General features: G+C 30.2%; 2 protein-coding genes across 2 annotated transcripts; both read left to right on the top strand.

Annotated features, from left to right (window-relative positions):
* Positions 1 to 1,077: 1,077 nt before the first annotated feature.
* LOC137931824 (transcription factor SPT20 homolog) lies at positions 1,078 to 6,092 on the top strand. Its single transcript, XM_068775334.1, has 2 exons — positions 1,078 to 1,137; positions 4,349 to 6,092. Exons 1-2 carry the CDS (start codon positions 1,078 to 1,080, stop codon positions 6,083 to 6,085), a joined length of 1,797 nt encoding a protein of 598 aa, XP_068631435.1. The 3' UTR covers positions 6,086 to 6,092.
* A 2,948-nt stretch (positions 6,093 to 9,040) lies between these two features.
* LOC137931721 (coiled-coil domain-containing protein 12) lies at positions 9,041 to 11,081 on the top strand. The gene is made up of 3 exons (XM_068775213.1): positions 9,041 to 9,288; positions 10,069 to 10,189; positions 10,859 to 11,081. The coding sequence occupies exons 1-3, from the start codon at positions 9,137 to 9,139 to the stop codon at positions 11,066 to 11,068; spliced, it is 483 nt and encodes a 160-aa protein (XP_068631314.1). The 5' UTR covers positions 9,041 to 9,136; the 3' UTR covers positions 11,069 to 11,081.
* Positions 11,082 to 12,316: the final 1,235 nt, after the last annotated feature.

Genomic DNA, 12,316 nt, shown 5'->3' with positions numbered 1-12,316 from the left:
AATAATTCATCTGCTGTCACCCTGTTGAAGTAATCTCCTCCTTGGAGAAAGTGAAATTCTCTTTCTGTTCACTATGTTGTCTTATGTAATTATGTGCCATTGTGCGCATATGAAACAACTGCGTTGATGTACGCCTTTTAACAAATACACCCACGTTTATGTCGTTGCACTAAGCATGAAATTTACAACTAAAGTAGCGTTCATAATTCACGTTTTTTTATTTATACGACATTGTATGGGAGTTGTGTAAGAACAATGTTTTTTTTCCGTAACATCAAAGACTTCTCATTTCCATGTTTGCAATATACCATTAATACAGATAACAAATAATTAAAATGTTATTTGTGTTTAAAATAAAAAAAAAAATATCTAAAATGAAGACCATAATATAAAATACCAAATTTTTATAACTAAAAAAAATATAAAACATAAATGCAGAGAAAAATTCAAAATTAGAGACAAATCCAACCTTTGGTCTTTGTTATCTTCTGTTAAAATTTATTGCGATTAACGATAATACTCAATAAACCTTAGATATGTCACTAATTATGCAACGAGTGTAAACCTAGATGTGTAGTATTAAATGATTTTGATATGGAGATAAAATAACATGCTTTTGCTATATATGTAGTATATATATTTCAATGTAATATTTCTTGGAAAAAACAATGGCCGCCAGTATTTCTGTGGACTATATAATTATGTGCTTATAAGTAGTTGTTATCATAGTACAGAATACAATTATAATCGTTATCTGTGAACATTTTTAAAGTGCAAGTCGTTTACCTTTCTCTTGGATACTTATTCGTATTCGTGCGAATGAAAATAATCCCTCGTTTTCACACACCGATATGAAACGGCCTAAACAAGAGATGTGACATGTGAAACTAAATTGAATAGATGGATATGTTGCATTGTTGGGTTTATAACATAATTAATAACGACGTGTATACTTGACAACGTGTCTAAAGTAAAGAATAAGCAAAAAAATGTGTAGATACTCCTTAAGCTTTTTTTACACATACGTAAGGTAGGCAAATAAATAATAATGAATATAAATTGAAAAAATATAGTTGCATGGTCAAAATAATTCTAACCGAGAAGCGCGAAAATTATTACAAGAGAAATTCTAATCCGGTAAGTTAAGTCCAATGAAACAGTGATGAGCTCTGGTATCTCTGTATCTCTTGGAGATAGATAAAGATATAACATATATAAATTTATGATTAATTTCGCTTAGGAATATCGTTGAAGGGGCAATAGGCAGGTTATATAGCATCTAAAATAAAGATAGCCGTTTGGGCTTTAAGATTCTGAGGTGGAGACCACGGAGGACATCCACCACAAGGTGTATAGACAACCTTATTAAAGTCTTCGGAAGAGCCTTGTTACATGCCGCTTCCAAACGGTCCTATTAAAGATGTATGTACAGCTGTGGAAGGCTTACGGCTGAAGTGCTGATGATGTCGTTATCATTCATAAGAAGAATAATTACATGAATGATAATAATCACCGCAAATCTTGTGTGCAAATTATTCATTGAAACAATTAATAAAATATTAAAATTTTTTGAAGGATTAATATCATTTCGACATGACAGGAAATAATTAATTGTTTTTATTAGTCACATGAATAAATAATATTACATGAATTATAGCACGTAGTTCCATCTGAGAGCTAGAGGCCATCCGATCCGATAAGGTTACTGCAGTAGCCCTCGTCTAAAGAGGTATATTTATGACAAATACAGAATTTAAAATGAATGTAGGTGTAATATAAAAAATAAAAAAATTATAACAATCGTAGTCACATACTATGACTAAATATAATGAGAGAGCACAACCATTGACATGATTATTTTAAATGTTAAGAAGCGCTTAGAGCGACGTTAAAGGTTACGTCTGATTATTATGTTTCCCAGTAATATCAACACGTGAAATCTCACAAGAAATTAATTACAATTAAAAAAGTAAGTGACTAACTGGAAAGAAACATGTTCGTTCAATTGAGATTATCAAATTTTTGATATTCATAAAATAGTACATAAATAATTAAAACATTAAAAAAAATTAGTAAATTAAAATCACGGAACTCTTTTTCTAAGGATATGCTTGTATTTCAAAGGCAAACGCTGTAGGTAAAGTAAAACTTGGAAAAAACAGAAATACAAGCATGACCTATTTCTTCATAAAATAACTCTTGTACTGATTGAAGGAATAATACAAATACACATTTGAAGGAATTAAATATAGTTTACAAGACTTCATTATTTCAGAACTTGTTTTTAAAGATTAGCTACTAAAATGCTAAGAAAATAAAACAAAATTTAACAACCTTTAAAAACACAGCAACATTGAGAAATCAATGCTTTTTAAAATCAAATAACCCACCAAAGAACGTGATTTATTACTAGTAAGATTAAATATCGTCGTATACAATACTAAAAGCGCTTTTCAACTTTCTCTGTAGATGAATGATAAGCAAATCTAAAGGATAAAGACGTCGGAAAAGAAATGAGTTACAATCAGTTTTGACAAGAATCTCATAAACCTATTGTCTGTTTAATGGGAAAAGTGCTGTTCGACTATAAACTATAGAAGACAACTTTCTCGTGATAAAACATGCCTTAATACGCATAAGTTAACATTTTATGAATAATTTTTTATAGAAAATCATATTATATAATTAAATAATTTAAAGGTAGACATAGCAAGCGTATTTTATAAATTTGTGTGTGAAACATGCTAATGGTTCAGTATACGTCTTTTTACTTTTGTAATGCGTAGGTGCGCCAGTTTTTGATATTTATTCAGTTTACTGACCTTTTGAACTAACCATTGGAGAAAGTGGCTATGTCAAAGCAACAAACCCGTGTTCAAGCTCCGTCCTTTTTTTATCCTTTAATGTCTTGGTACAATATTTAACGTTTAAGAGAACTTTTCCGTGTCGAAATATACTAAAAAAAACAAAAGTTGATATTAATATGAAATAATGATATGAAGATTAATACAACGAAAACGGGAAGGTAAATAAAATAATTCAAGTGTCTAGAATCATTTACCATGATATCATTAAAATATCATGGTAAATGATTCTAGATAAAGTAACTAAAATAAATTGATATGAAATAGTAGACAGCTTAGGATCTCATTACCTTTTCACTTTTACTGGATATACACCGATGTGAACGACAGTAAAATGTAAAATTAAACGGCAGTTAAATGTAACATTTAAATTCTATTGGAACTCAGAGTAGATACTGAAGTACACAACATAATAATAACATCGCTTATTATCAATTAAAGAAAAAAATACTTTCCCATCTAAAAAAGTCTAAAATGTGTTAACTTTTGTTATTCGAAAAAAAATTTGGTTTTAGATATTTTGTAAACATAATAACTTGAAACACTTTCGCTCTGAGGTGTGATTATTTGTCCAATTTATAATCACACGTGTTAGTTTGTTAAAAAACCTTTTAATTGTTTAAATACATCTGAATTGATTAATAGAACCACTAGCAAATTTTATAGTTTAAATATGACAAAAGTTATTTAAAATATTATCACCAAATAGAAGTAAAAACTAATTTAAAATTAAACGTTTAATTATTCATAATGAAACAGAAAAAATGCTAAAATAAAGTCATAATTTAATTAATATGAATTGAAACTTAAAACACTCAGACACAATTGAGCACGTATTTAAATTTAAACATAAGCACATAACACTTATACCACAAAAAACTTCTATAATTTTCTTTCTCTTCCATAAACCTTATTTAAAATTAAAGATTTCGTACCTAGTTTAGTAACCATGTATTTTATAAAAATTGTATAATTTCGTATGTTTTCCATTTGTATAGTTAAATAATAGAAAAATAATAAAGGATCTGATATAACCCTGTTTACACGGAGGCTTAAGGTGACGATTTGTATAATCCAATGGTAAAACCACGCATTGTTCGGTAACAGTAAACCGAATAAAAACTTTGAAATTGTGCTAACATACAAGTAGATACACATGTAATCGTACACTATTCAGTTGTGGCGAGGGACAAGTTTAGAAATTGGTACGAATTATTATTACGATTTTATATGTAGCAGCGATTACCTGTCTCTTCTTATTTACAGTGAAAATAATTGAGAAAGAACATGTAAAAAAACAAGTTTTCGTCTTCTTGCTTGCTTAGGAAAAAATGTATGCATGCAAGAAAATCAAGAAGTGGGATTATATCCTACGGACATAAAAGTTAATCCAGCTAAAACAATTTGCATAATATTAATATAAACTAAAATAATACGATTTTTTTATTATTATCTGAAGATTAATAAAATTTATTTTGTTTCAGGTGGCCGTATTTATTTTCTGCAATATATTTTTTTTAAGTATAGCGCTGGAACAAACTACAAGTAACAGTAATGATGAAAATGTTAACAGCTTGGACCCAAAACCATCTGTAAGACTGGACCCCTATATCAGAAAAGCGTTATTAAAAGCCCTTACTGATCTAGAAGACAGTGATAACTTAACTGATACTACTACAGCAAATCCAACCGCCGAAACAGAATATTTAAGACTTGGAGAAGATGAAACAACAGTTCAAACATCTAAAGACGGCATACAGTTCCATTCGTATATAGTCAACGGACAATCGGCTTTTACAAACAGCACAAATACAACACCCACGTTAATTGAAAGTAATATATCAATCTTGGGTTCAACTGTAGGAAATGTCGAAAATCAAGTAACCGGTACTTTTCCGACGCAAAACCCTTACACAGAAATATTTCAAAGAAAAGAAAGTGTCAACTTTTCTCACCTGCGAACCAAACAAAGTCCGAAAATTGATGTCAGTAGCAAGCCTAGTTTAAAACCTTCGACCACTACAACCACTACGACTACAACTACGACTACTACCACGCCTAAACCTACTCATGACTTAGATGGTAAGAATATCGAAGAAGTAAGCAGAAAAGACGTTCAAGTGTTTCAAGCACCCCTAGTAGCTGCCTTTACAGTACATCAAGATGCTCATGGTCATCCAAAGAGAGTTGTGCCAATTTACCAACAAACTAATACACAGGATGCATTAAAGTCACAGTCAACTACGAATGTGCCTATAGGTGTATTACCATCACAAATTTTAGCTCAGGGCTTTCCTCTAGAACAGAACAGAAATTTGAATAAAGTTCCTCAGAATAATTTTCTATCCCAGCAGTTCTTGTTGCAAAAGCAACTTGAAGAAAAGCAAAGAATTCTTGAAGAACAACTTCAATTACTACAAATCCAGCAAAGACAACAAGAAGATTTACTTAGAAAACAGCAATTTTTACTTCAACAAAAAGATGCGCAGAGACAGCAACAAGCTCTTTTCGAGCAGGAACAGTTAAAAAGGCATCAACTTCTTGTTGAACAACAAAAAATTCAATCAAATCAGATTGCAAATAACTTCCAAGCACAGAAAAGTGCACAATCAAATCGTTTTCCAAATCCAAGTACTGGATTACAAAGTCAAAATTCCCATGTATCAATTCAACCTAGCGTACACTTAGAACAAGTTAATGTCTTAGCTAACCAACAACAGCTCCCGAATAGAGAAGCTGTAGATTTCCTGATCCATCTTCGTAGCCAACGACCAGAACAGTTTCCCTTGCAAGAGAATCATCTTCCTCAAGGGATAAGCAATTTTTTGCAACCTAATCCGAATCAAGTCCCATTTCATCAAGGACCCAATTTTAATCAATTAAGATTATCTGATGATCAGTCTCGACAGAAACAGAGCAATCGGGTATTTCGACATGAAAGTGGTGTTGGAAATTTTGGAATAAATCAGGACTACAACAGATTCAATACATTTAGTCCGATTTACACAAATCATTTTTTTCCCTTCAACAGACAAAATCAATTTAATGCAGATGCACAACTGAAACAATTGTTGGTACAGACAGGCCTTAATGGGAAAGCTCATGAAGATTTGAACATTGTGACGAAAGTTTTATCATTAAACCATGGTATTCCTCTAAATAACAACATTTCTAATAGATTACCATTTGACAGCCGAAGACATGTCAGAACTTCGTTATAGGTATAGGTTCGTTCAGAACACTAAAATAATTTATACTCATTCTCATTATATACTCCCGAGAGTCCCGAATGTTATGGATTAAAAAAACGTAATACAACGTAACTTTCCCATTCTATAGTTCTTGTATACATTAAGTTGTACAAAGCATTTATGTGCATATTGTTTTTTACATTCATATAAGCAATTATTTTCATGATCATTTTAACATTACACAACCAAAGAAGTTAAGCAAAATTTCTATTTTTTACTTAATCCAGTGCTTCTGTTGTTCTTTTTGGGTCATATTTTGTAATATTGCCTTAGCAGACATCTTACTTTAAGTTAAAATTATATTATTTATTATTTTCAAATGTTTGTAAACTGCCATAAGTAGTTAGTTCTAGGTTATATATTTAACGTAATGTTTAAGATAAATATTATAATAAAGGTACATAATATATTTTAATCTAGTTTATAAATAAAAACAATATAATATTTTGAGACTTTATTTTGAACACCTTACTTGTGAAACATTTATTGTATAAAATTACTATTGTAAAATTTTTTATGTCACCAATTCGAATTTCCGCGGCAGTAACGAATCTGCCATTGAGTACTAGATTGCTTTGACGTACGATGAATAAAGCTTTGTAAGAAAAAGGGCGTTTTAGGAACAGCTAAGTATAAATTAAATATAAAATTAAAGTTTTCATTTTAATGCAAAATACGTTATATAAAACAAAACAAAAATTAATCAATAATACAAAACAAAATAATAACAAATTGATTATTTTGTTTTGTACTTGACAGTTAAATTGTTGTGATGAAATATTTAATTAACACGGTTGTCAGAGTTTAATAAATATGACGTCGATAATATATCGGGACGACTTTTTTTTGTTTCCGATAGTCTTTATAACGGCACGGATATAAACTAAATATGACTGATTGTAATAAATATACAACGAAAAATGTTAAACAAGGAGATTTCTATGAAAATTTTTCTTTTTTATATATAAATTAGTGAAATAAAAATAAAAAATATATTAATAATGTTTTTGAGTACTTTTGCTATAATCAGCACATAATCGCGCACATTTTTTACGTTGCACATTTACTTTAGGCTGTGCAATCGAAATTGTGCAATAAGCGAAAATAATCGCCACAGTCGGTGTTGCCTCTCCACGCCGTTAAAAACAAATGAATACGATCACACCACAACGCGTGTCCCTGTATGTTCTTTTATCAGAAAAGTTTTTCTTTTTTACTTTCACGGTTTTGAATGAAAACTTTTGATATTTATATGAAAACACCAATTTTTTCCACTTTTAGATACAATTTATCAACACCTCTGAACTCTCTGGACAATATTTATAAGTGAAATAACGACAACAGCCCGAAAATTTCGTTAATTAGTAGTATTTTTTTTTTCGTATGGCTATACCCAACCTTCGTATTTTTCACTTTATTTAATCACTGTTCTTAATGAATCAATTTTGGCATACAATGATTTCGACTTCCCTTGGTCCATAATTTTGGCTGTATGGATTGAAATGTGAAAAGTCTAAAAAATATCCTGCGGTCAGTGCTGCCAGTAGTTAGCGATGAAAATGGTCAAATATCTTTGCTAAAACTACGATACATTATCCAGTACAGTCGTTTAATCAAAATGTTGTTCCTCCTACTTTTCATGTTTTCGAATAAAAAGTCCAAAATTTGTATGAATGTAGAGAAAATCAATCTACATAGCCGCTCCGAACGAAGTAACTGGTACAGTAATCTACACCACCTAGATACTTCACTTCGAAAAATGTAATTTTTTAAAGGTTCCACACGGATAACTAAAAGGACCTGAATCTCTTTTGATACAAAAATCCCTTGCCCCCAATGTATATTTACAAATAGGAAAAAAATTTGAAAATCTCGCTTTCGATTCAAACCCATAAATTCACTTCCAAAATCGTCTAACTTCAGACTTGAATATCTTTGCGGCCATTTTTTAATCTTATTTTATTAAAATAACTATTCGTATAAATTATCAATACGGTCAGATAACTTACTTTTTGGTCGATAACGACACGAGTACAATGGAGTGTTTAAAAAACATCTCATACATTTCAACTTCTATCTCCTGCCTTCTGAAAGAGACTCGAATATTGAAAAAAAATCTTGTGACCAATGTTGCCAGTAGACGGCAATAAAAATGGTCAAATATTATTAGTACTACCACTGCAACAGATTACCGAGTTTAATTTTTCATAACAAATGTTGCTCCTCATTTTTTAATTTTTTTGAATGAAAAGTCCGAAAAATTTATGAGCGAGGAGTAAACACCTTAACCTCAAAACACTTCAGTGATCAATCTTGAGATTACATACTTAGAAGCTATATGCTCCGATGTCGCAATTGACAGATATTTGAATTCTAAAAAAGTAGTTTCTTGCAGGTTTTATTCGGGAGCCCCGGAAGAGTGCTTAATGGGAAGCGAAAAAAAATCAAGGAAAGCCCGAACACTGCCATGCGAGATCTCGGTGACCATATTGTTCTTTCAACTCGCCGTACTTTCATCGTATAGAGTGTCCTTCGATTTCCCGAAAATTACACAGATATCAAAAGAAAATGTTATAGGGAAAGAGTCAGTACGTACGATCTGGACGATATTTTGAATTTCGCAAATGTCAAGTTTTATTGGAGGACGTGTGAGGGAATGCCGTACGACAAAGCCCTCATCTCGACTCATTCCGGCAGAACGGTTGCGTCGATGGCTCGAGAGAAGTTGTAGGATTATATATAATAATTAAAACATGAATAATATAGAAATACTTGCTTATTTTCATACTACTTTAGTAAACTTATTTAAGGTTCATTTATGTTTTTGGTTTTTCATGTTAGTCCTAAAATTTTCCGCAGAATCTATTATTTTTACTCTGTACAAAGTCTATGTAGTTTTGTCTATTCTCTTTGTCACTTGTCAACTTTAGTTACTTAAATAATAATTACTTATAATTTTGTATTTTACTGTAAAGCTAACTTTTGCGCATGTTGTAATTATAAAAACAATATTCAAATATTATGGTCATTCTAGACACGATGGAGAGTATTGGAAATTTAGAAGAACAAGCATTAAAAAGAAAAGAAAGGCTTAAAAATTTAAAACGTAAACATCCATCGGACGAAAATGCATCATTAAGCGTACCTCAAACTGAAGCTGTAGTGCTTCCAAAGTAAGTTTATTTTATATTATGTCCTCTATGTAATCTGTATTTATTCAAAATTAAGAAAATAAGCACCTCATGGATCCATTAAAATTAGGAAACATCAGAAACAAGGATAGCAAAGATTTACCTTAAGTTTGTTTTTATTTATTTGTTTTACCTTAAGAAAAGCTACCTCAAATTTCTGTTACCTCGATTTTCATTATTCGCTCAAACTTGAAATATATGATAGATCATTACATGTCCATTAAAATTCATGGTACATGGTAAGAAATTAGATTGTTTTTAATAATGAAATCATAGCTAGTCAGTTTTTTTGCTACTCTACCTATTATTTATTTAGAGTTTCAATGAAAGACCTCCAAAATGGCTATCCAGACAGAAGTTATATATTTGCATAAGTATAAAATTATACAATAAAACAAATTAGAATCATAAACTATTTTTTATATCATGGAAATTTAAGTCTGTAATAAGGAATCAACAGTTTTTAAAGCATGGTGGCAGTAAAGCAGGCATTAATATCTGAGACACTGTTCAAAATAAATGTAGGTATTAGCAACCATTTGTTTTGTATTGATTTTTGTTACATATATTTTATTGTGTTTTATAGCTATTAAATTGTACTGTTACAATCTTTATAAAAAACAATATCATCAATAAAATAATATGTATTATACACTTGTATAATTTTAATCACATAATATATAAATTTAAGTGTACATATTTTATCCCAAAGAAGATGTGTTAGTATGATGTTAATAAATAAAACTTTTTAACAAATTTCAGACCTAAATTTCGGAGTTATAAACCTCAGGATGAAACACTTCAAGATTCTAAATTAGATGATGCACAACCGGCTGTTGTAGACCATGAAGTAAAAGATTTGCTTGAAGCAGGAAAGGAAAAGGTATTCTTTAGTCTGTTAATTCCAAACAAATGAGAGATATGTTTAAACTCAATAGATTTAATAGCTGTTAGTATATAGTAACATATATATTTCTTAAGATGATAGGTAATGTAGGAAGTATATAAATATCTGTAAACCAAGAAAAAAACATAAACATTGGAGGTCTGAATGGATTGTTTACTACAAGTTAAACATCTTGCTATCTTGTCATTTTTATAATTGTTTCAAACCATTAGACTTTTTTTTAATAAAATAAAAAGAGCGGATGAATCTGATATAAAACAGATTTTTATCATACTTTTCAAATATTGAGTGAAGTTAAATGGAGCAGCCAAACAAAAACATTATTAAATTGAATACATATTTTTATTGTCACATGGTAACCTTAATTCAGCCACAGTCAAAAATCATATACTTGAGTTAAGTATGAAAAAAGGGTGAAACACATGAGATCATTACAATAAAGAAAGCAATATCAAAATTTTTTATATTTATTTATAATAACATACATGTTAACATTATTATATTTAATATAGGTACTATCAAAATGTTAAAAATAACTTCAATGCTTTTAAACATTTTTACTCTTACATTAATAAAAACATTCATATTCTTTTTACTAGGATTTTTTTAAATTTTAATGAAAATTGATAAAATAGTCTATTACAGGTTGTATTACAAGACTTGGATATTTCAAGCTTAGCCCCAAGAAAACCAGATTGGGATCTTAAAAGAGATGTTGCTAAGAAGTTAGAGAAACTTGAAAGAAGAACACAGAAGGCTATAGCGGAACTTATTTGGGAAAGATTAAAGCAGGGTTCAGAAGATAATTTGGGAGCAATGGTCACAATGAGTAATAAATTACCTGATGATGACTGACTTAGTGGCATATTATTATAAAAAATAATTATAAGTGTAATTATGATGTAAATTTTGTGCTAATTTATAGTTACATTTTATTTAATATCAAATGAATGAAGTGAAACATGAATTTTAATTTTGCACCCAAAACTCAATTCTAAGGCTCATCATTTTCATTGATCTTAACTCAGTCAACATATAGAATATAGGTAGTTCTTGCCCTTAGCCTTAAGTTTTGTATAAACAAAATGTGGTGTAGAGATTTAGTTCAGTTTACAAGATACAATCCACAATGAACTCTGGTTATTGCAAGTAATCTCTCTGGTACGTGTACAGAAATCTACTACATACTGTAAGCTCTTATGACCTAAAAGTATAAACCCTAACTTATATAAAAGGTTTTGTATTATCATAGCCAATCGAAGGTAAATATATATAATATAAATTTCATTTGTAAAATTGTAAGATTTTGAAATTTTAAGCTTAAAAGAATCTCAAAATATTATTAATATGGAAAGACCCATTGTTGTAATTTTACCTGATATTGATTACAATATGAGTAATATATGGGTATACATCACATATCAGTGTTAAACTAATATTCTGGTATATTATTAAATAGGTAGATTTAAGATCTCATAAACCATCTGATCACATTCCCACATGTTTTTATTCTCAGAGCCATTTAAATTGCAATTATTAAAACGCACTGGAGGCATGAATTTATTTACTACCAAGTGCAGCTTTTATATATTTTTTGATTTTTAATTATATAATATCACAGGACGTAAACATTTTCTGTGCTGTAAAGTGACGAGAGGTGAGAAGGCCTCAACCTACTGACAGGTCAAGAGACACTGGCCACAAAAATTCTCGGAAAGAAATTCCTCTTATCAGCTTCAGGCACAAGAATCATATTAAATTCGGATAATTTTGCTAATTAGGGCCCATCGACCAAGGCGACTTTTTATCGATGTAGAAGTGGTCGTAATCTGTGTGCCCTCGCCTACGAATTAGTCGCGATTCAGTAGCCCCCGTTCTCCCGCCGCATTTGCATCGCTAACAAATGCGACTAACACGATTTAGATCATACTCGCGGAATCGCAGATGTTATTTGAGCAGCAGTGAGGGTCTTACGAAAAATAACAATGATTTTCAACCACAGTTATCCTTAAAGTTAAATTTCTAACTCTATATTATCACATATTAAAATATTTTTAGCCGCATCATATATTCTGTCACAACAAAATTTGTGTTAAAACTCTA

This window comes from Battus philenor, unplaced genomic scaffold (genome assembly GCF_028537555.1).
Source record: "Battus philenor isolate CCGP_79_NKW_IND1 unplaced genomic scaffold, ilBatPhil1.0.hap1 SCAF_8, whole genome shotgun sequence".
Classification (NCBI taxonomy): Eukaryota; Metazoa; Arthropoda; class Insecta; order Lepidoptera; family Papilionidae; genus Battus; species Battus philenor.
Note: the sequence above shows the minus strand (reverse complement) of the source record. Positions and strands in the feature narration are given on the sequence as shown.